The sequence below is a fragment of the Brachycentrus maculatus genome, unplaced genomic scaffold, assembly GCF_059751285.1.
Source record: "Brachycentrus maculatus isolate JH-2025_06_01 unplaced genomic scaffold, ASM5975128v1 h1tg000058l, whole genome shotgun sequence".
Taxonomy (NCBI): Eukaryota; Metazoa; Arthropoda; class Insecta; order Trichoptera; family Brachycentridae; genus Brachycentrus; species Brachycentrus maculatus.
The window spans coordinates 354,454-378,924 of NW_028280812.1; the positions used below are offsets into that span (position 1 = coordinate 354,454).

Consider the following 24,471-nt stretch of genomic DNA (forward strand, 5'->3'; position numbering starts at 1 on the left):
TTTGGTATTGCTCGGCTACGCTCGCATTTGCATAAAAACGAAGACGAATTTATGTTATTCTACTCCAGTTGTTTCAAGCAGATCCTATGTCTGATGCATGCAGATCGCTGATAAATGCACGCCCAGAAACTCACATACTGGTGTGCATAAATAATACCATATAACTGAGGGGGCCCTCCATAATCGTGGTGATTTTCTCCCAGAACACGGAGAAACCATATATTTGAACTTTGAACTGATGAATAAACTATGTTCAATTATTTATTAATTCAACAAAAATAATTCTTGTGAACAGTTGGGTCAACGTTACCGTGAATAAAGCTTATCGAGTTCCATAAAAAAATAATCTACTATTATCAAAGTTTTAAAGGAAAAGACTTTTATTTAGTAATTTTAACTTTAACGGCAATACAATATATCGCTCACTCCTTTCAAGAACGTCATAAATCAAAAATCGTCAATTTTTAGTTTTCCTTTTTTTTTGGAATGCTCAGAAAATGTACTATATCCCAGCAAAAGCGGCATATTTTTAACTTAATATTTACCCGCTACCGGGCAGAAAGTGTTGTTTTTGCATTTTGAAGAAAAGGTATTGTTTAATTATTTTTATAATTATACTAAATATTTTTCAAATGGAGAAAAAACCTTTAGGTTTTACCTAAAAAGATCTGTTGCGCAGTAAAAAGTTCAATTAGTGGCTTGATATTTATTTTAATACATTATATAATATTTTTAAACTTTAAAAACATTCTCCTGAAAAATCAAGTTTTTTGATTTATGACGTTCTTGAAAGGAGTGAGCGATATGATAATATGTATGTATTGTGTGGGTCATAATCACGTTCATTTTTTTGAAGATTGATTGATACTCATATTCAAATGCTTCTATAGATTCATGTTGTACATAGTAGATAATCAGTTCAACCAGCCAATGACATATTTCGATCTCTATAAATACTCAGACTTTTTCATTCCCATCTTAATGTGTATGTATCTATGTTGATAAATAAAAAATAAACTCTTAATGAATAATTCCAATAAACTAAGTGTGGTACATTTGGATATAATTACAACATTTTGAGTGTGTCCAAATAGTTGTTCACAAAATCTAGATTATCTCGAAAATTACAGGAGTTATTTTCATATTATTTTTTGACATCTCATCAAAGATGAAGAAGAATATGGAAGTCTGGGCATTTACGGGGCTGACGACCGTCATAGGATGGTTTAAGTGATCACTTTACACACGTGTAACATTCACCAATTATACCCATTATTGACAACCACACTACTCAAATTCTTGGAAGTTCTATATATATGAACCAATTTAGAAACCTTGTTCATGAATCACTAAAACTTCACTAGAGACATCTATTGGTGAGATGTAAAGAAGCTTTTTATTAAGCAGAAACTCTTATATTAGTATGTGAGATCCGAATCCCGGATTATAATCACACACATGAGAAACGCCAGAAAATACCATTTTCATTTTTATTATTAAGCTTATAATTTGACCAGATAATTTATTTACAACATTTTGAGTGTGTCCAAATACTTGTTCACAAAATCTGGATTATCTCCAATTACAGGAGTTATTTTCATATTATTTTTTGACATCTCATCAAAGATGAAGAAGAATATGGAAGTCTGGGCATTTACGGGGCTTACAACCGTCATAGGCTGGTTTGAGTGATCACTTTACACACATGTAACATTCACCAATTCTACCCATTATTGACAACCACACTACTCAAATTCTTGGAAGTTCTATATATATGAACCAATTTAGAAACCTTGTTCATGAATCACTAAAACTTCACTAGAGACAACTATTGGTGAGATGTAAAGAAGCTTTTTACTATGCAGAAACTCTTATGTGAGGTCCGAATCCTGGATTATAATCACACACATGAGAAACGCCAGAAAATACCATTTTCATTTTTATTATTCAAGCTTATAATTTGAAATAATTTGAGTAGTGTGGTTGTCAATAAAGGGTAGAATTGGTGAATGTTACACGTGTGTAAAGTGATCACTTAAGCCAGCCTATGACGGTCGTCAGCCCCGTAAATGCCCAGACTTCCATATTCTTCTTCATCTTTGATGAGATGTGAAAAAAATAGGATATAATCAAAATATTGTGTTTTACTTGATATTATTCCATTATTACAGCCTAGTTATTTCCAAATATTTGAACTGACTACATCCATACATTACATTCATATTACTAGGCATATAGTCGCGCTATAATACGTGGAATCAGTTCATTGGGGCATTGGTAGGAATAATAAATAGATAGAAATAGGTCACAGGAATTCGGCTCAGATTCACAACCATAACTTAATGAATTACGTAGAGTATTTATTGCCTATGTTTTAGCTTTGGAACTCGTGATAGATATATAATTGAATCGGAATTGTAACGAACTCTTTCACGGCCTACCTACCCCGAGACCCGTGGGGAATAATTTCACGTTATTTACAACCCGACATTTTTGTAATTGTGATACTCACACCCCCTGAATCTTATAAAGGTATTCCTGTATGTACAGTCGATTCAATCAGTGTTTTATATTGGTTTGATTTGAACAATCACAATGGTTCACGATTTATTTGAAGTAAATCTTCCGAGGCAGCAATTCTCTCAGATAATTTGTCTGAACTGAATCACTCCTGTTTTCTGCTGAGCTCGCGAGAAATTTCCTGAAAAGTGCCACTTGAGAAAATAAATCACTTGGCCTTTACACGTTCAAATTTACCGTCAATTATGTAAGTGACAAATAAATCAAGAAATCAATTTATGTATTCTTTTGCTGTGACGCTTTCAAGGGATTTTTTAAAACTTTTTTTTTATTAGAAATATCATTGAAGGAAAATAGTTAGGTACATTTTAATATGTGACTTTGATATAATGCAATCTCTGTGACAAAAAAAAATAAGTAATTGTATTAAAAGTATTTTTAAATCTCTTCATAATGGGTATCGAATTGTGGAAGATTGGATTCGTACCCTAGAAACACTGACAATTCGTCAGCAGTTCTCGAGAGAAATTCGGACTTGGAAGATACAAAGGACCTGGCAGCTGACAGAAAAGCCAAGAGATAGTTTGTGGAGTCCACGTGCTCCACTTAGGGAGCGGATATGGTTTAATATGTTTGTAATACGTTTAAATAAATAAAGTAAAGTGTACCTGCAGTTCCGGGAAGCTCTGCCTCACGATGAGCGTCCAGAGGTTGTAGAGCACACAGCCCGTGAGCACCCACAGCCAGTAGAAGTAGAAGTTCTCGTCCGGGTTGACGACGGAGCGCGGCGGGCGCGGCGCGCGGCGGCGGCGGCGTGGGTGCAGCCCGCCGCCCGCGCCGCCCGCCGCGCCGCCGCCCTCCGACCCGGTGTCCTCTACCTGGGACAACACACGTTGCATTATCAATGGGTCGACTATCAACATTTTTACTTTAATTGTATTATTTGATTCGGCAGTCACTTGGTGGTAAAATCTATCCATTTTTTTATTAATGTTTTACTTAGTAAATACCAGTATTTCTTAAAATCTACTGTGACACGCGTTTTGATGCATTCCGCGTCATTTTTTGTCAGCAGCATACGGGATTTCCTCAGTTACCTTAATTTACATCATATTTATTTTAAAAATTTTATAGTACGCAAAACATATTGATATCTCAACAAAAATTAGGAACAATATAGAAATCTGAGTATTAACAAGGTTTATGACCTATTGGTTGGTTTAAGTTTAAGTGATTACTTTATACACTTGTGACATTCATTGTTATACTCACACTACTCAAATTCTGGTCATTATGGTATTTATGCTTCAATTAAAACGTTCTTTTATTTGCTACTTTTTGGCACATCTATGATTGAATTTACCATAGACAGTTTTATTTTTAATTAGCATAGATCTTTAAAAAGCCCTGTAAATACACATTATTCCATAGTTTTCTTCGTTTACCCTGAGATATCAATTTAAATAACTCCTTAAAATAGAAAAGTCCATATTTTTAAATAAAGATTTGGATAATTTCAAAAGAAAGATATAGTATATACAATATATTGATTTGGCGTTTGATTTGTAGAACTCCATTTTAATTTATGTATTAATTTTTAAATGAAACACAGATTTTTGGGTTTACTAAGTTGTATTTTATTAACGTATTGTATTTTATTTATTAAGTGTCACAATATAATTTTTTGTGTTTTATCAATAAAATACAACTTAGTAGACTCAAAAAATCTGTGTTGGATTTTAAAATTAATACATAAATAGATATAGTAACCCATTGAGATGGGAGAACATTTCTGCTACTCTTCTAATTTCAACCAGAGATGTCCCTCAATCAACAAAAAATAATCCTAATCATCTAAAAATGACGTTTGTTTAATAAACCGCCCAGAGTGCAGAACAGAACAGAAAGTGGAATGTGATGAATATGCTTGAGATATCTATTATATACAACTATAAAATCAAGCAATAAAACTCAAATATCAAAAATTACTCAATTTGTCATTGAATCAAAATGGCAATTGGCCGTATACAAAAATTGGTTGCTAAAGATGTTGGCCCTCTATGGGACGATCCCCAAAAAGATGAAAGGAGCTTAACAGGGGTAGGAAGAAGGGCTGGATGAAATGGAAGGTTTTTAGGAAAGCCATATTTCAGCGGCTTATCTTTACGGGGTGATGAGAAGAAAAAGAAGAAGAAAAAACAGGTAATTGAGTCAAGAAAAACGTTTAGTGTAGTTACAGATTACTCAATCTGATGGAATGGCTTCAGTGTAGTTATAAGTTTAGCAATTAAAACTTTTCCATGTTTACCCGAAACGAAGCCTTCGGATCGCGTCTCGTTATTTAACCCTTATTAATTAGGGGTCGTGCGTCATTCGGAAAATATAACGTTCGCTCGGGAAGATGAAAGACTTTTTTTAAATTATTACGTTAGCACATTCGTCACGAAGTACGCCCACTGACGGACAAATAATCTACCATAAAAACACCCTCTAAAATTTCTTGTGATTCAGAGATATAATTTTCTTACTTAACCCAGAATTATCTCTCCTATTTGATCCATCATTATTACTTCATAGGATGATAAAAATTTAAAGAAAAGAGTGGAATAAAAATTCTTAACTTTATAAAGAAATAAATCATTTTAAAATTTTAGTTAGTGAGTTTGAAGGTTTTTCATTCATTCTTATGAATACCAATTATTATCAATGGCAAAGTTATACAAGCTAGCATTAGTACGGGTATGCAACCTATTATGTCCTGCTTTCTTCCCTATCTTTTTTAACGATGGGTTATTTTCACATTTTAAAATCTCAACAAAAGTAAAGAAGAATATGGAAGTCTGAGTATTTACAGGGCTGATAACCAGCCTACGATAAGTCATAAGACCTGTAAATACTAGGACTTCCATATTTTTCTTCATCTATGTTGAGATATCAAAATTATGTGTAACTACATGAAATTTACTACTTTTAAACTGTATGTATTGTATTATTAACTCGTATACTTTGATAATTTTTAGTCACGTTATCATTTATAAATATTGAAAATCGACTTGGAAATTCACATTCACACTCACTTTACCTCTACCATATCTAACATATGTACTTAAACCCCCTTAGGGATTTTTATTCAAACATAAAAATTATCAAGTTATTTTCATCCGGACGCGTCCGACGCGTCGGACGCGTCAGACGTTGCGACGCCTGGAGGTCTTTGATATCTCGACGTAAGTAATGTATGACAAAATAAAATAAAATTGTATTGATTTATATCCCGAATTGAATACTTAATTATTTAGCTAAACAACTAAACAAACGAACCATCGCGCCGCTTTCCCGTAAGAGTAGGCAGAGATAGTCGAACGCCACACCAATCTATGTATCTATATAAATATATATATATATATATATATATATATATATATATATATATATATATATATATATATGTAATAAAATAACTAGGTACCTACCTATACATTTTATTAAGTACTTACAAAAAGTACCTACATATTATAAAACAGTTCTACCACAGATGTCGCATGCGTCGCACAGAATTAAACAAAAGAGATCCGATAGGAAAAAATAACTGTCAGAATCAGATAGATATAAAAATTATTGTAAAGATTAATTAAGAATAAACTTTTATTGTCGTTTCTTTAATTACAAAGCAACACATTGTTTATTTTATTATTATACACCCACTTTACATATTATTTACACTTAATTTTCAAAAGGAAAATATTACCACGTTATAAAACGACAATTTTGTTAATCAAAAATGAAGAAACAAAATAAAAATAAAATGGATACTGCTCCTCAAACATTAGAAAACTTACTAGAAAAATTAATACAAAATGCTCAGGTAAGCAAACATCAAAATTTAAAAGATATTTCAGAGAAGTTCATCATTGAAAAATTTACAAGCAAAAATCCTAATGCAAACCAGTGGATGGATATTTTTGAAAAAGAATGTACACGTTTTGAGGTGACAACGGATGAGAAAAAAATTGAAATATTAAGATTGTTTATGGATAAAAGTTGTGAAGATTGGTACAGTTCGATGATGATAAAATTTTCCATGAACTCAGAATGGATAGTATGGAAAAACAACTTTTGTAAAACATTTACAAACAAGGGATGGAACCATGTAATGTTTGCATTATCTTTTAAATATAACGACGGTTCCTTGTTAGACTATGCCATAAGGAAGGAAAAACTTTTGTTGGAGATGAGAAGAACGATCGACATGGGTACCTTAGTAGATCTTATTGTGGCTGGTTTACCAGAATTTATAATTAATAAGATTGATAGAGAAAAATTAGAAGATACAGTCGATTTATTCAATGAAGTAAAAAAACACGAAAACATTGTAAATAAAAAAAGGTTTTCGGATCAAAGAAGATATGGAAATCTAAGAACTAGTGGTAAAATTAAAGAGAAAAGTCCATGTAAGATTTGTGAAAAATTAAATAAGGGAACTCGATATCACCCTGAAGTAACGTGCTGGTTTAGAACAAAGGAGGATGATAAGTTTAATAATAAAAATACTATCAGACATGTAAACAATTCAGTTATAGAAGCTAAGTTAAACGAAACCGATCAAAAAAACGAATAGTAACACCATTAATAAATGTCAAACTATTACTAAATGATCAAATTGAAATATTTGGAATTTACGATTCAGGTTCAAATGTTTCTCTAATAAATTCTAAGTTATTAAAACTAAAAGGAAAAGGAAACAATATGAATGAAGCAGATTTAGTAACAATTAATGGTGTTAAAAAGACAAACGGTTTGACGACTTTGAAAATAAAAATATTTGAATTGGAAAAAAACGTTGATGTATATATTATTGATGAAGAAAATTTCAAATATGATTTTTTGATAGGATTAGATATGATAAAAAAATTTAAACTAATCCAAAATGAAGACTTAAAAATAACACAGAGACAATGCTTGAAAAATGAAAATAAAAAGAAAGTAGAAAAAATTTCTACAAAATATAAAATTAAAAATAGTGAATTTAAAAATACAGAAAATAATAACAGCGAGGAATGCAAAATAAATTATAATGAACATGTAAAAGAAGAAGATTTTGAAATAAAAATAAATCATTTAAATCAATTTCAAAAATCTAAAATAAATGAACTGATTTGCAAATATAAATCCGTTTTTGCAAAAGACAAATATGATATCGGCACTGTTAGTGGATACGAAGCGAGGATAGACTTACTAGTAGACAGATATTGCAGTAAGAGGCCTTACAGATGTATGTAGAAGATAAAAAGGAGATAGAAAAACAAATTGCAAAATTACTGGATAATAAGCTAATAGAAGAATCCTACAGTCCATTTGCTGCACCTGTTACATTGGCATTTAAAAAAGAGGAAAACAAAAAATCCAGACTGTGTATAGATTTCAGAGACTTGAATAAAATAGTAGTGCCTCAAGCCCAACCATTTCCTTTAATTGAAGACCTAATGATAAAGACCAGGAATTGCAAATTTTTTTCAACACTAGATATAAACTCAGCGTTTTGGTCTATTCCTTTACGAATCGAAGACAGAAAAAAGACGGGATTTGTTACACAAGAAGGACATTTCCAATGGACTTGCCTACCATTTGGATTGAAGACCTCACCAGCAATTTTTCAAAGGATACTAGGTAACATATTAAGAAAGTATAAACTTACTGATTTCACCGTTAATTACATAGATGATATTCTTATATTTTCTAAAACTTTTGCTGAGCACATTAAACATCTAACGCAGTTGCTGGAAGCGATCGAAACGGAAGGTTTCAGGTTAAAATTTACAAAATGCGCATTTGCGTCAGACTTGGTAAAATATCTAGGTCATATAATTCAAAATAATTCAATAAAACCAGTAAAGGATAATTTGATTTCAATAAAGAATTTTCCTGTTCCAAAAACGATAAAAAATGTAAGACAATTTCTGGGGAAAATAAACTTTTACCATGAATACATACCAAAGAGTGCAATAATACTAGATCCATTGCATAACTTACTAAGGAAAAATCAAAAATTTATTTGGTGTGATAAATGCCAAAAAGCATTTGAAATAACAAAAAGCATGCTTTGCTCACAGCCCGTTCTAGAAATTTTTGATCAGGATTTACCAATCAACATTTATACCGATGCTTCTTTAGAAGGTGTTGGGGCCATTTTGAAACAAAAGCAGCCCGATGGTAGAGAAAAACCAGTGGCATACTTTTCAAAAAAACTAAATGAAGCTCAGAAGAAAAAAAAAGCAATATATTTAGAATGTTTAGCAATTAAGGAAGCAGTAAGATACTGGCAATACTGGTTAATAGGTAAATCATTTACGGTTTATTCAGATCACAAACCTTTGGAAAATATGAATCTGAAATCTAGGACCGATGAAGAGTTAGGTGATTTAACATATTATTTATCGCAATATGAATTTGAAATAAAATATAATCCAGGAAAGAAGAATTTAGAAGCAGATTGTCTAAGCAGGAATCCAGTATTAGAATCGAGTGAAAATGCAGATGAACAATTAAAAGTTGTAAATTTGGTTAAATTAGAAGATATTTTAAGAGATCAGAATAAAAATGAAAGAATTCAACAGAAAAAAAACAAATGGATTGAAAAAAACAATGTCTATTTTAAAAAGGTCAAGAAAAAAGAAAAAATAATTCTTTCAGAACCGTTTAGCATCGAAATCATAAAAGACATACATGAAAACCTATGCCATATTGGAATTGGACAAATGCAAAAGACTATTAGTCCACATTACGCAGCCAAAAATTTGACGAAAAACATAAAAACAATTTGTAGAAATTGTGAAATTTGTATTAAAAATAAATCAAGAGGACAAAAGAAATTTGGATTTATGTCTCATCTAGGCCCGGCCACAAAGCCTTTTGAAATAATATCTTTAGACACAATTGGAGGTTTAGGAGGTTCAAGATCAACAAAAAAATATCTACATCTCTTAGTGGATCACTTTACAAGATACGCATTTATTTTAACCTCGAAAACTCAGAATGCAAATGATTTTATAAAACTAGTCATGAAAATAACAGAAACCGAGGATATTGGTATGCTTCTCACCGACCAATACCCAGGAATAAACTCGAAAGAATTCAAGGAATTCTTAAATGACAAGCGGATCCCAATAATCTTCACTGCAGTAAATGCACCATTCTCAAATGGCCTAAATGAAAGGCTGAATCAAACATTGGTGAACAAAATCAGATGCAAAATAAATGAAAAAGGGAAAAGAAGAGCATGGACCACAATAGCTCAAGAATGTGTTAGTAAATATAATAATACTAATCACTCAGTCACTGACTTTTCCCCAAGTTATCTTTTATATGGTACAGATGTAAATATTTTACCCAACGAATTAAAACAAGGAAAATCTAATAATGACTGGATTAGAGACAGGCAAATAGCGCTTGAAAATACAATAAAATCACATAATTACAATAAAACATTATTTGACAAAAATAGAATAGGCTGCGAATTCAACGTAGGAGACATGGTGTATGTGGAAAATGGAAACAAGCTAAACAGAAAAAAATTGGATGAACTAAAAATTGGACCTTATAAAATTATTGAAAAGATTTCTAACTCAATATACAGAATTGATACAGGTCACAAAAAAATAAAATCAAACCTTTATCATATCACTAAACTTATACCAGTCCCTTCACTTCAAGGAGATGATCCGGAGGACGAGTGAAAATTTTACTATGAATTTTCTTCCCCAAGGGGGGAGATGTAATAAAATAACTAGGTACCTACCTATACATTTTATTAAGTACTTACAAAAAGTACCTACATATTATAAAACAGTTCTACCACAGATGTCGCATGCGTCGCACAGAATTAAACAAAAGAGATCCGATAGGAAAAAATAACTGTCAGAATCAGATAGATATAAAAATTATTGTAAAGATTAATTAAGAATAAACTTTTATTGTCGTTTCTTTAATTACAAAGCAACACATTGTTTATTTTATTATTATACACCCACTTTACATATTATTTACACTTAATTTTCAAAAGGAAAATATTACCACGTTATATATATATATATATATATATATATATATATATATATATATATATATATATATATATATATATATATATATATATATGTGTATATATATATATATATATATATATATAAACATATATATATATATATATATATATATATATATATATATATATATATATATATATATATATATATAGTAGATAGGATATAGTAAATATGGTAGTATGAAAAGGGAAAAAATAAATGAAAAATATATCACAAACTCCCACATCAATTGATAATTCATATTTCTTGAATTCATCTTATAATAGGCGAGTCCAGCGAAAGGGCGAGAATGTTTTATAATTAATAAAAATGTAAGTATCCTTTTTTTAACAAAAATTTTAGAAGATAAATTATTATTTGCTATTTAAAGCGTATAAAATTTACTCTCAACGCTTTTGAAAAAAGCTCTCAAATATCACTGTGGAGAAGATTGCATAAAGGAGATCCGATTTCAAGGGAACGCTACGACGCTAAACACAGAGAACATAAAACGTCTTCCAAAGCCTACGGAAAGACTGCATTCACAAGAATAAGCTTCCCTCTTACGAATAATACTCTCGGGGCTGTATAGCGGAGGGGTTGAAAGAGGCTTTCAAGATTAATACTGATCACTTTTATGTGTCATCAAAACGGAGTGCAATCACTTTAATTAGAGCAGTTATATAAAGTCAATCGCATTCAGGTAATTGTTTTCAGCATTACATGCAGGGAACTTAACTGCAATTGTTTGATATTCGAAATACATTTTACCTCTTAGTGCGTTTAATTGACGTCATGTCGCTAGTAAAATAGGCGCTGTAATCTTATTTATGGTACCTTTTACGGGTATTTTATATTTAAACCGTTGTTACTGTATATTATATTTAATTTTGTACTAATATTTCATGGTTGAACCCCATTTTATGTAATAAAATAACAACTTCATAGTTTTTTTCACATTTATTTTATTTGACCAGTGTCCAAGTTTTGTCGTTACTGACACTATCAGGCTGTTGGGAAGCTAAACAAAATTCTATGTTATAATATGTAACAAGATAGTTAAAAATTATGATTAATTTCAATTGAATGATTTTAGTAGTATTTATTGGTTAATATCGTTGCGTTTAGATTTTTCGCCGTACTCTCGTGTGAGATGGGTAAACATAAAAAACACGCTCTTATGTTTTTCTTATAATTGTATAAAACATTGTTTCTTATTAAGAACTCTTTGGTTTTATAAATATTTTGATTCATTATCATTATCGTTTCTTTATTTCTCTTTAAATTTCTCAGTGTCGACAACTCCAGGACATGAATGAACATTAATAAAACCGATGCTTTAACCAATTTTTTATTTGCTTTCGGTTATGTCACAGTTTTTACATGTTTTTCAAATGACTCACAGTACTTTTTGCAGTACTAAAAGGCCATCATATTTCACCCCCGCAATCGCCCTTATTGCTAATTCAACATCAAAGATATGAAATAATTATTAATAATGAATTTGTATCCTCTGGACTATTAAATAAAGATGATTGTTACAATAAATCACAAATAATGAACAAGTTTTACAAATAATGTACGTTAAATCAAATTTCACTAATCACGTAAGTAAAATTAAATTATTAATAAATAATCTCAATATTATTAATATTTAAAGCATTTACTTTGTGGTTAATTATTTTTTTACACAAATGTCAATAATATTAGTATATAACCACTCACCGAGATTTTTATGTCTACTGGTCAGGACAATCACTACCACAGTACCACAGTTTGGGTCGACCAAAAATCGCATGTGTTAGATATTTTGTGTAGTTTTGAGGGTGCTAATGGTGCTATGGTGGTGAAGGGTGGTATTGTTTGCATGCTGTGGTAGTAACTGTCCTGACGAAGAGACGGGTACGTATCGAAACCTGTAGACATAAAAATCTTGTTGAGTGGTTATAAACTAATATTATTAACATTTTTGTAAAAAAAATAAGTAATAAATTTCAGGGTTAATAACCATATCGTATCGCTGTGACAAAAATGATATCAACACGAGTACCTACGAATAACTACACTCAATATATCAAGTGAATTTGTAGATTATACCTACTTAATTATTAAGTCCTCACCCATTTATTGTTCTCCCTTAAAGTACACGCAGAATAATGTAGCCATATCAAAAACGTGATACTTGACTGCTCACTATTTGTCACCCCCGGTAGGTAGGGGTTCCTAAGGCAGGTACTGCCGGAGAAATAACCATAAAAATGAATGACGTCCCATTACTCACTCGGGCGTGAGATTCCAGCGGCAGAATTTCGCGTATGAATAGTTTTATTGTACCAAATAATCGTTACCGAATATTTTTAATCTTATGGGAGATTAAACAAACGATATATCGAAAAAAATAAACAGATTAATAAAGAAAAATGTATAATTTTAAACATTTACTCACTGTTTCCTGTGTCTCTGGTATTTGTCTCGTAGAAAACCTCTTCAAAAATGAGTCTTCTCTTTTAAGTGGTGGTTTTTTCTGAATTGTAGAAATTGCTGAACTAAGTTGAACGGTTGTGCGGAGCTTCATCCACCGTTGGTTCGATTTCGTCCTATGAATTACAAAAAACGTTTTTAAATACTGTTAAATGCGTGCTAATATATGTAAAGAGATGAGTATTTATTTACAAAAAGGTTTTTGAAATTCAAGAATGGTTTTCTTGAAATTTTGATCGAAAAGTTTTATATTTCGTGCAATCTTTTACTATTCAAATTACTTTTATTCTGTACCACATTTGACAAAATGTGAAACCGTTATGAAACTTAGATTTAATTGTGTAAAGGAAAACAAATGACGTTCAAGAATTTAATATGATGTTTTAAACAAAATATGAATCTATGTATGATTATTATCTAACAAACAATGTAATTAACACATACAAGTCATAACACATCGTGCAAACCTCTCAAGTTCTTGCATATGTACTCCATGCTTAAGGAAGTTTACAGAAAGACAGAATCTATATATTTTCAGTGAATTTTTCAGGAAATATTCCTCGCTTTAATATTAATTATTTGAAATATTAAAATCATAAATAAGATCATAGAATAGCACCAAATGCTTACGAAGATAAAACTGATTTAAAAAATAATTTTTACTGAAACATCTTTCCATATTACATCTAATTCTAGTCATGTTTATTCTTAAATGCCTGTAGGAAAATGAAAGTCAAATACATAAAACATTCATATAAAGGTTATAGGTAACAAGTTTGAAATCACATCTAGTATCTAACATATTTAAGAATTCTAAATCAAGTATATTATAAGAAGTAAGAAACCATTTTTAAAATTACACATCTCAGAAACATACTAAAACAGTTGCTATAAGAAAGAAAGTTAAATAAATCAACAGGTGATGATAATCTATATCATTTCTAAAGATAATTTAAGGACACACATTGCAATGTTTATTTAGATATTTACCTAAACACCAATGACGAAAAATATTTGTAATATTAATGAAAGTAAGTTTAAAAAATCAGCTAAAAATACTCAACGGTCGGTACACTCCTACAAAAAATGTGTCCTGTTTTAAGCACCTAGAACGATATTAGGGACTGTCAGATATGGGGACATTAACGCTACTATTTTTATCCTTACAACATATTTATCGTTAGTTTTTTTGTGAATTTGCTTTACTAGGAAATGATCCGTTGAGGATTTTTCGCCGCAAAATTCTAATCAAGAGATCCGCTAGTCACATCCAAGCTCCATTCCCTTTCCACTAGCTAAGTCACGAGGAAGAAGAAGGCCAGTGAGGTCGAAGACCCTTGTTCCAGCTATAGTCACACGTAGCATTACCAGAAGGAATATGTGACGCAAGCTTAGGTTCGTAAAGGATATGCCACTCTAATAAAACGTTTTTCAGTGATCGAATTTGGAAAAAAAAAACGTTCAAAGAATAATTTTGCTCTACTTCAAGATTTATCAATTATTCCGTGCACTAACGCTATTTTAAACCAGTTTTATTGATTCATTAATAGAATTAAAAAAACTGCAGGAATGCAGTTTTAATAAATATTTTCTAATAAGTTAAATTACACTTGTCTATTTTAAATCTATGACTCTCGCTTTTCTGATTGAACAGAACTCAACATAAGCTTTTTAGATTGACTTACGAAGACATATTTATAAACTTGACCTCCATTTTATTAAAATGGATATTTGCATCATATTTGCTACCATACAATAATTTGTACGTACGTATGTAGCTACACAACTTGATAAATGATTTTAAATATCAAAATAGATTATCATTTAATTTCTTTATTCTCTTTAGTATAGACGAGAAAGAAATAAAAAGATACTGGGATATAAATACAACAATACCGAATAGACTTTTCACAAAATCGTTCCATTTATTACCCAAGCCAATGTTCTAAGAAGGTATTTCCAGATAATTTTTAATAATAAAATACTTTTGCTGACAAAACTGTTTCAATTCTCAGATTGCCAACACATGGCGTTAGGACATTTTTCATCAAAAAATCAGTGTTTTGAAACTGAAATAATCATGTCATTCCACAAAGTTAATGCCGAATCAATAAATAATATTTTGTAATTGTGTTGAAGGCCCCGAGATTTTTATTTCTAAAGGGTGGGGTTAATAATAAATACGAATGACTTATCACGCGTATATGAATTTTGATATTACCATGGACTGGTACCTGAAGTGCAGCATTGATCACCGTATCTCGATGTAAGAGTAATAAGGGAGATAAAGCTGTGTCAATACATTACAGTTACCAATGCATAATTAAGTGCTTATAAGGGTTAGAAGAAGAATACTGTTTTAGTACTTTAATCGCCTGCACAATCAAAGGTTGCAATTTGAGCTCGGGAAACGCAGTCATCTGTTTTTTTTGCAGTCATTTAAAAAAATCGAACATGAAGTATCTATATATCAAGTCTGACAAGTATATAATAAAATATCAAGGCACGTCCTTAGTAAAATATTAAGTTATTATCCTAGCATTTTGTGTTACGTTAACAGTTATTGGTAACAACTCCATACGAGACCTGTTATGTTACAACGGATATCAAAATATTAATCTTTTTAGAAGAAAAGTAATTTAGCGTCAATGTTGCAAGTTTTCTTTACCACAGCGAACTCTTTTTATTTATAATTTATATTTAATCCAATGTTTTTATTTAATTTATGTTTAAAATTATGTTTTTTTTATTCCACTATATAATTGTATTTCAAAACACATAACACAACATTATAAACGATTCATTTGGAGATTTAATTATAAACAATACTTTTTTATTGCATGAGTCTATGGAAAATCCATTTCTCAAATTGAATCAATGAAATTTTCTCATTCGTAATTTTATTTATCTCGACTAGCTATTTAATTAAGCAGACGTTCCTTAAGGGATGAAGAGGGATGATACTGCATCCATCGGTTAATTCCGTGATTAACTTAAGTTCCTTTTATATTCTTCCTACTCACTTCGCTATCTAGGTCACATACACACTATGTTTGTCGAGATAACAGATAAAAGAAGATCAGTATTGTTGGTATTTTATACTTGTATTAAAAGTAATAAAAATGATATGGAACAACTAATAAATTTTAGTAAAATAGACGGTTATTGTAATTTTTGCCAAGCACGTTCATGTAAAATATATTATTATATAAAAAAATAATCAAAGCAAATTAATATTTTTTTCGTATTATTTTTTATTTTTATTTTAGAAGAATATGGAAGTCTGAGCATTTACGGGGCTAACGACTGTCATAGAATCCTGTAATTGGAGATAATCCAGATTTTGTGAACATGTATTTGGACACACTCAAAATGTTGTAATATTCTTTTCTCCAAAAATAGCGTTGTTTTCTTTTAAAATTTTCAAATATATTATTTTACAATTTACACTAGCTTAAACGACTACGAGTATGCGATGCCGAGTCCCGTCACTATAACTACTGTCCTCCTTTTCCAGTCTACAATTTTTTCTCATTTTTTTTCATCTCCATGCATTATTTATGTCATTCAGATGGTTGCATCAATCAAGTTAACGCAGTTTTGACCGAATGCGGTGCCCTACGCACCGTTGGATGGAAAACGAGATAAATTTTAGAATACCATGTGAAAAATAATATGAATGAAGAGAAATGTGAGAAATGTATTTTTATAATTTTTTTATAAAGATGTATATTAATATATTATTAGATTAAAACCAATATTTTTAGCTTTTCCACTTTATTTTTATTTGACCAGCGACCGGGTTTCATCGTAACCGACATCATCAGACCGACACCCAGTCTGATGATTTCGGTAACGACGAAACCCGGTCGCTGGTCAAATAAAAATAAAGTGGAAAAGCTAAAAATATTGCTTTTAATCTAATAATATATTAAAAATGCAATTCCTCACGGAGTGTCAGTGGATAGTATAAATCTATTAAAAAGATGTATATTAAGCAATTCTCTGTTAGTTTCATAGATATTTTTATTTTAGGTAATTTAGTTTTCTTATCTAAAGTGTATTTAGTTTAAGTTAAAAGGGTAGGAAAGGTCGGCAATTCCGTCTAACTTATTCAATAAAGAGTGCTCGTGTTCAGGATTATCATCTAAACATACAAATAAGTGGTTTGTACCTATTTTGAATTCTTATTTCGCTATTGGTTTGTGTAAACTGTGTGGCATTTTCCAAGTGCAGTAAACTAGATAAGATGATTGTTTTTACTGTTTCAAACACTGGCGACACGATGTTCCGAAGAGGCCGAGAGTATGAAATATACCTTGCGCAGGTATGGGACACCTAGAAACATACATAACTTGCAACGCAGTGGTTTGGGTTACTGCTATCAAAAGTCCCTGAATTCTGTAAATGATGAAGAAGAAAGATGGAGAATGTGATTAGTGCTTTGATGGAGTATTTCTGGGTTATTATGACGTGCGATGCATTTCTTGACGATTTTTGGATCGCATGGCATCTATGTTTAATGAGACTCAGATACGCTCCAAAATATCGCCAAACAATCACATTCTTCGTGATTGTTTTCTCAAAAGACCATTTATTAATATGCGCAAAAGGGTGTATTCATATTTAAACAGGATTTTTTTAAAGCATTTTTCACAGTTTTAAACTAAAATCAGACCTTAAATTATGTACCTATCTTAAATCAATTCATATTTAATATGAATGCAATAAACTAATTTGTTTAATTTTCAATTAGTTTTCGTTGTAAGAGTTTGAGTTGAGCATAAATAATTTAAATAATACCTCGATATCAATCCTTCAAGGGTAGAATTTTGCTTTTGTGCGAAACAAAAACAACAATAGCTTATATGAAAAATATCGCAATAAAACATTCTCCTTGCCATTCATTGTTCATTTTGCGTAATGCCACTTTAGATTTATAGTATACTGCTTATAAAGTATGTAGTACTACACAAAGTGAACGATTAATGATAAGGAAAGCGCTGTATTACAATATCACAAAGTTAATAATTCTTTTAAAATCCAAAAAAATAATCAATGACTCTTTCAGGTATGAAGTAAATGTTCTATTTTAAGGTACTTGTACACATTAGCAGTATAGAAATAAGCACGAGTTGCAATCCTAAGTGCCTTGCTATTTACTTTTTTCAATCTCACAAGCAAAAATATTTATTCTCCAAATAACAGTTATGTCTTTCACCCTGAGCCCCTTCTTTTACTTTCCTCCTAGATTCAAAAAGTATTTGCGTAGGGCTAATGAACTTGTCTCCATATAATTAATGATCGAACTAACACCACTTTAATCGAGTGCGGTAGCTTTTGGTTCATTTCAATACAGATAGGGCTAGAAAAACATGCATTTTGATATATAATTCATTTAAAAAAGTGAAAAATGCTGTAGAAGTAGTTATTTGAACTTTTTTGTAATGGTCCATTGACTCAAGCAGATCAAGAACTAAGAACTTAGAATGTAGAACGTTGAATAAAATGTGGCATAATGCTTCGTAAAATCATAAGTATTGTGTGAAAAAATGTATAATAATTCAATTAAATCTCGCAAACGTTATAATGTTTGTTGTTCAATTTGGAAAGTGCCAAAATGTTTCGAGTATTATGATTTTTTTGTTGTTATTTTGTGGCCAATTTCACGCATTCGGCATAATCCTTTACGCCACCTCCGCGAGAGTCCCGAACCTTTTGATCTTCCTCAAGGAGCAATAATAAGCCATGACCGCCCGGACATTGCTCCAGTTCTGGCTGCCGGACATCCTGCGTCCGGTCCGGCTACCGTGCGCGCCTCCCCTAGTTCCGTAACTCCGTATCGGGTGCCTCTCTTCGTCAGGACACTCCTCTAGCAACTTCTCACTCTGGGGTGACGTCACCCGGGACGAGCAAGGCGCCACGGTCATGGAAGTTCGACGGGAGTGAAGCTTCCTAAAATTGGTGCGTTATTCATATCTAATTCTAAGTCTATCGTGGAAATTAAGAAAGACAGTGGTTATTTTTAACAAAAAAAAAAACAAATCAATTATCAGACAAAACAATAAAATAGAATTAAATATTCATATCCTGGTTTGAAAGCTTGAGAGAAGGCTATAGGAATGTTAAGAGTTATTCACAAATGGATAATGGAAGTCGGTAGATCTGAAATAAATGGCACTACTTGTCCTTTTAAAGTAAGAAAAATAAATATTGTCTAAATCCTCAAACGAGTTACGCATAAACGATAGTTATGCGTATATGAATTCATGATTTTAAGAGGAAGAAGGATTAATGATTTCCAAAAATAAATAAAAAAATGTCAGTTAAAGTAACATAATGTATAAATATGACCCTTTATATTTACAATCATAAGTGTATTATTCATCAACAACTACCTACAATAATAAATCCCTGTTCTTCATCGTATTTAACAAAAAAACATGTTTTAAAAAACAATCGCCAAATTAGTTAATTTTTTTGGTACTTATTCATAAAAAGCAGATAAAAATCAAAGAATCTGTATTGTCACCTTTGGCCTGGACTCTTCCCCTCTGAGCTTGCGTTGTTGCTGGAGTCATCATCGTCATCGTCCCTGGAAGTGGCCAGCGAGTGGCCCTGAGATCCTGTGCCCCCTGCTTCCTCGGATGAACCTCCTCCTGGCATTCCTTGGTCGGGCTCCTCCACCTGACGAAACATAGTAACCAAATTATTAATTATGTGTTGTAAGACCAATTGCATGAGAAGCTAGATTGAAGTGGATCTGAGCAGAGCAGATATTATATTAAAAATTGGTCTTAAACCTTAAATCTTGGAAACCGTGACCAAATCAATACAAATACGAGTATCTTGTTTTTACTGTACCAAAGATGTCAGCTATGTTCCGCAAGAGAAGTATTTAAGGTTGATTTCCATGCTTTTATAAAGAAAGCTAAAATACTATTTTTATTTATTATTAAATATATATATATATGTATATATATATATATATATATATATATATATATATATATATATATATATATATATATATATATATATATATATATATATATATATATATATATATATATATATATATATATATATATATATATATATATATATATTTATTTCGCTCACAATTAACACATCTCATTTGGTAAAAAGGACTTATTATTATGCAATCCATAAAGTCATTATAAATATAAACTAAATATAGAAGAGCTATTCATAAATGGACAATAGAAATATGTGAATCAGAAATACATCGCATTTTTCGGCCATGTTGTATTTGATTAATTGTTATAATCCATTTTCATTCATAAGATTTTATAAATAAATACACTTAGACCTCGCTTTGCATCGTTTCACTTTGCGTAGTTTCAAAGTTTTACTTTTGTTTTGTTATGTAAATATTCTTCGTTTTTTTTAATATTGAAGGACTGAATAAAATACGGTTACCTATCTTTGATGTACATATGATTTCCAATGGAAAATAGCAATTCACTTTGCGTTGTTTCAATTTCGCGTCGCGATATTTTGGAACGTATCTATGACGCAAAGTGAGGTCTTAGTGTATTGTAAAATGTGCCCTCGGCATGGGAAACCTCGGTGGGACATGCTTTATAACGTCACTCATTCATAAATTTGTCTCAGTTAGTATTAATTCCTAAATATCTTATCTCAAAATACATAAACGATGAAGTAGCTTTAAATAAGTATTATTATATATTATCACAAATTGTGATCCTTGTGGTACCACCAGATTAGATTACCGATAACGTCAATATTGATGAATTTTGACACAAAATGTACAAGGTATCAAAACTACATGTGGGAAATTTGTATACCCTTACCTACATAAAACACATAACCCTATTAAATCACACAATCATCCCTCAGTAATCTTACCCCGCTTGCGTTAGTCAGGATCATATCAACTGTTGTGTTACGCCGACCCCCTGAGATATTTATAGATGTAATACATATCTTACAAAGTTATTGCACCAAAAGCAATACTACTAATAGCACACAGAGCAAGTAATCCTTATTTATTGGCAAAAAATAAATACTTTAGGGCATTTTTATTGCGAAACGAGAATATACAGCTATTTGTTCACGATTTTTCAGGTCTAAAGTTTTGCTACAGGGAATTGACAAGAATACTCATATTTTTAAAGAATTATATTTTTTATTTCTCAAATTTAAAATTAAAAATTACAAGGTTTGGAGAAAATGCTTTTACCGTACACGTATTTAAATGAAACAGGCTTTGACTAGCGTCTTTTTTCTTCAGGGATGGACACGTAAGGTTAGAAAAATAGTACCAAAAAATCGTTCGAAATCAATGTAAGATTTTTTTAATAAAGTTATTAGTCATTAAAAACATTCAAATAACTAAATGTATTTTTATTTTTATTGCGAAAATTTTGTATAAATTTTAATTCCATGTACATAATATGCATATTCGAAAGTTTAACTTTTAAAGCCCCATGATTCTGTACTTGAATAACAAAACTGAAAAGAGATTTAAAAAATAAATAACTTTTTTAATTATTGTTTCGGCATTAACTTTGTGATAAAAACATGATGAAATTGTAAAAGAAAAATACTTGTTTTTTACCACTTATTTTTTTGAGTAAAAATCAAACTTATTTTTCTTCTACAATAAATAACTAATTGAAAATTTTTAAAAGAGTAATAATTTGAGACCTTAAGCCGAATAATGAGACGCTTTTATGTCGAATGTTTTCCAGTTTAAATTTAAAGTAATCAATTAGTTTTTGAGCTTGGACTAACTCATTGAAATGTGTATTTTACTGAATTGTATCAACACTCAATGACTTTGAACAATGAATAGAACAATGCAATTTTGTTTGGAACGTGCAAACTCATTTATCTCGTTAGCGATAATTGATAATGGACCAGATAATTATGCTGACATCAAAACGGTGATGAAATGTATCTTTTGTTAATCGAAATGTAAATTCGAAAAGCTGTTTTATTTTTTGAAAGTTTCATTGCAATTATTCATCCAACATAATATTGAAAACAATCCTGGTGAAAATTTAAAACCGATTAAATAAATAATATCCGTTAATATTTGACCACTCTAACAGTGGTGAGCACATTTGGGTAACCATGCTGGGGATCACGATATAATTTGATATTTTCACAAATTCACTTCTAAACGCTCAAAATATATATTTTTTTTTAATATGTGATATTAACAATAATATATTTGAATGAATTTACAAAATTAAACTAATTAATCAACTAGTTTGCTCTGTTTTATTTTTCTATTTTTTATAGTATTTTTAATTTTTTAATTTTTATAATGACCCTTCCAAATCCCTTTTAAGAATTTCGTTCATCATTCTGGCCATCCATATTACCACAGTTATTCATACTAAATTGCATATATGCAGTATTGTAACAGTCGCATTCGTATCTCGGTAGAAATCGTATTTCAGTTACCATCTTCTTAAAACGTTTTTTATTTATTTTTTTATTATTATTTTTTTCATAATACATAGATACATTCAAATATACATATTCTTTTCATATATACATTTATTATATGTATTACGGCTCTTTAGGCATGGCCTGTGTTGAGTTATGGATTGAATAGCTTTCTCTCGTGACTATAAGTGAGAATTGGAACTTTGATAAATAAAAATAAAAAACAAATCAATTTGTTTACGCGGTATCAATTAAATATAATAACTCCAAAGAAATAACGCAAATGGTTCAGTTAATGTTAAAATAAATTATTCGTTTCCTTAGTATAAATTACTCTATTATTTTTAATATAAAAATATTGCTTTAAAACGATAAAAAATGAAATCTCATCCTATCTTAAAACGAGTAACATAAGTTTGAATTCCATTTAAAGTTTGAACTACTTCGTTTAAAACAAACTTTACCGAAAATGAGTTATCATCGCTGGCATTGAATTAAAATCGTAAATTTGAAATAAGTAACGGAAAGGGCTTTATTTTGGTGGCTGCCTAAACTATTTTGCGGAGCCATTTGAAATGTCGCTATGGTAAAATATGACCTTAAACCGTTCTCTGTGGGTCTCGGAAAATCTGAGAAAAGTAAAATGTTCGATTTTTTGTACTTATAGTAAAATACTGCTAACTGAAATGTTTTCTATTTTATCTTTAACAAGGGAAACTATTTTTTTTCTACACAAGAAAATATACTATAAAATAACAACTATTTATTTTTATTCACATATATTTTATTTGACTAGTGACTGGGTTTTGACGTAACCGAGATCATCAGACTAGTGATGTCGGTTACTACTAAGCCCGGTCACTGTTTCCAACTAAAAACTATGTAGATGTTAAATTATTTTTAAAAATGCAGTTCCATCAAGAAATGTCAGTATGAATTTTAAATCTTACCATTGAATGCTCTATTTTATTCATTGTTCGTTTTATCAATTGCCTTTGTAATATTGAAATGAATTTTTACATATTTTAACTTCAGGTTTCCTTGTATTTACATCTAGAATATTTGGTACAAATTGTACGTTTGAACCTGTCTACTCATGTTTATTTTAAAATTTTATTAAGGCGGATTTACATTGAGTCAGTTACTGACGTCATTACTGGGGCTGATAGCTGACTTACACTACTTCAAATGTAGTTATCAGTCGAGAACATTGAAGTCAGCACTGGTTCGCCAGCACTGTAGGTACTGACGTGAAATCAATTTATGTGACAGCAGCACCAAGTCACCATTAACTTACCTTGTGTTTAAAGTCAGTTATTGACTCAATATAAATCTGACCTTATGTATATTTTAGTTAAATTTATTTACTCAAATTTACATACAAAGAATTGTTTTACTTTATTTTGTTCATATTTCCTTCTTTGTGTAATCTTTAAATTACAAAAATCAAAGTTATTGTTATTTTTTAAAATTATTTTCAGCATACTTTTGCTGTGATCACAATAATTTATCTCATTAAATATGCTTAAAGATAAAATTTTAGCATTTAGTTGAGAATTTAAAAAAAAATCAATTATAATAAATAATGATCCAGAATAATCTAATTGAATATCAAATTGCTTCTTTTATGTTCCTCCAATTAGAGAAATTAGATTTATCTTATTTTTTACTTTCCATACTTTCCCTCATTACATCATTATTTAGAAGATGGTTGATTTTTCTGTAAAAAAATATTTTTCATCTTATTACAAAATAATGAGACCGTATATTTATCATGTATCAATTATCATTTATAACCATTTGAAATACTTCGTTTTAGGAGATAAACTTGTAATGAAATTCTATGAAACGAATAAAAATTTACATTTTTTGAAATCTCAACATAGAAGAAGAAGAAAATGTAAGTCTGAGCATTTACAGGGATTACTACCTGTCATAGGCTAAT

The 24,471-nt window shown here is 30.4% G+C and overlaps 1 protein-coding gene across 1 annotated transcript in view; it reads right to left on the minus strand.

Annotated features, from left to right (window-relative positions):
• LOC148311728 (uncharacterized) overlaps window positions 1-20,999 on the minus strand; it is a gene marked incomplete at its 3' end in the record, with an annotated part of 45,209 nt that extends 24,210 nt beyond the window's left edge. The window contains exons 1-4 of the mRNA XM_088256167.1: window positions 20,976-20,999; window positions 19,615-19,769; window positions 13,048-13,198; window positions 3,189-3,398 (exon numbers count right to left, since the gene is read on the minus strand). Of these exons, the coding sequence (XP_088112293.1) occupies window positions 3,189-3,398; window positions 13,048-13,198; window positions 19,615-19,769; window positions 20,976-20,999 (540 nt within the window). The remainder of the gene's footprint in view (window positions 1-3,188; window positions 3,399-13,047; window positions 13,199-19,614; window positions 19,770-20,975) is intronic.
• Between the last annotated feature and the right edge of the window lie 3,472 nt (window positions 21,000-24,471).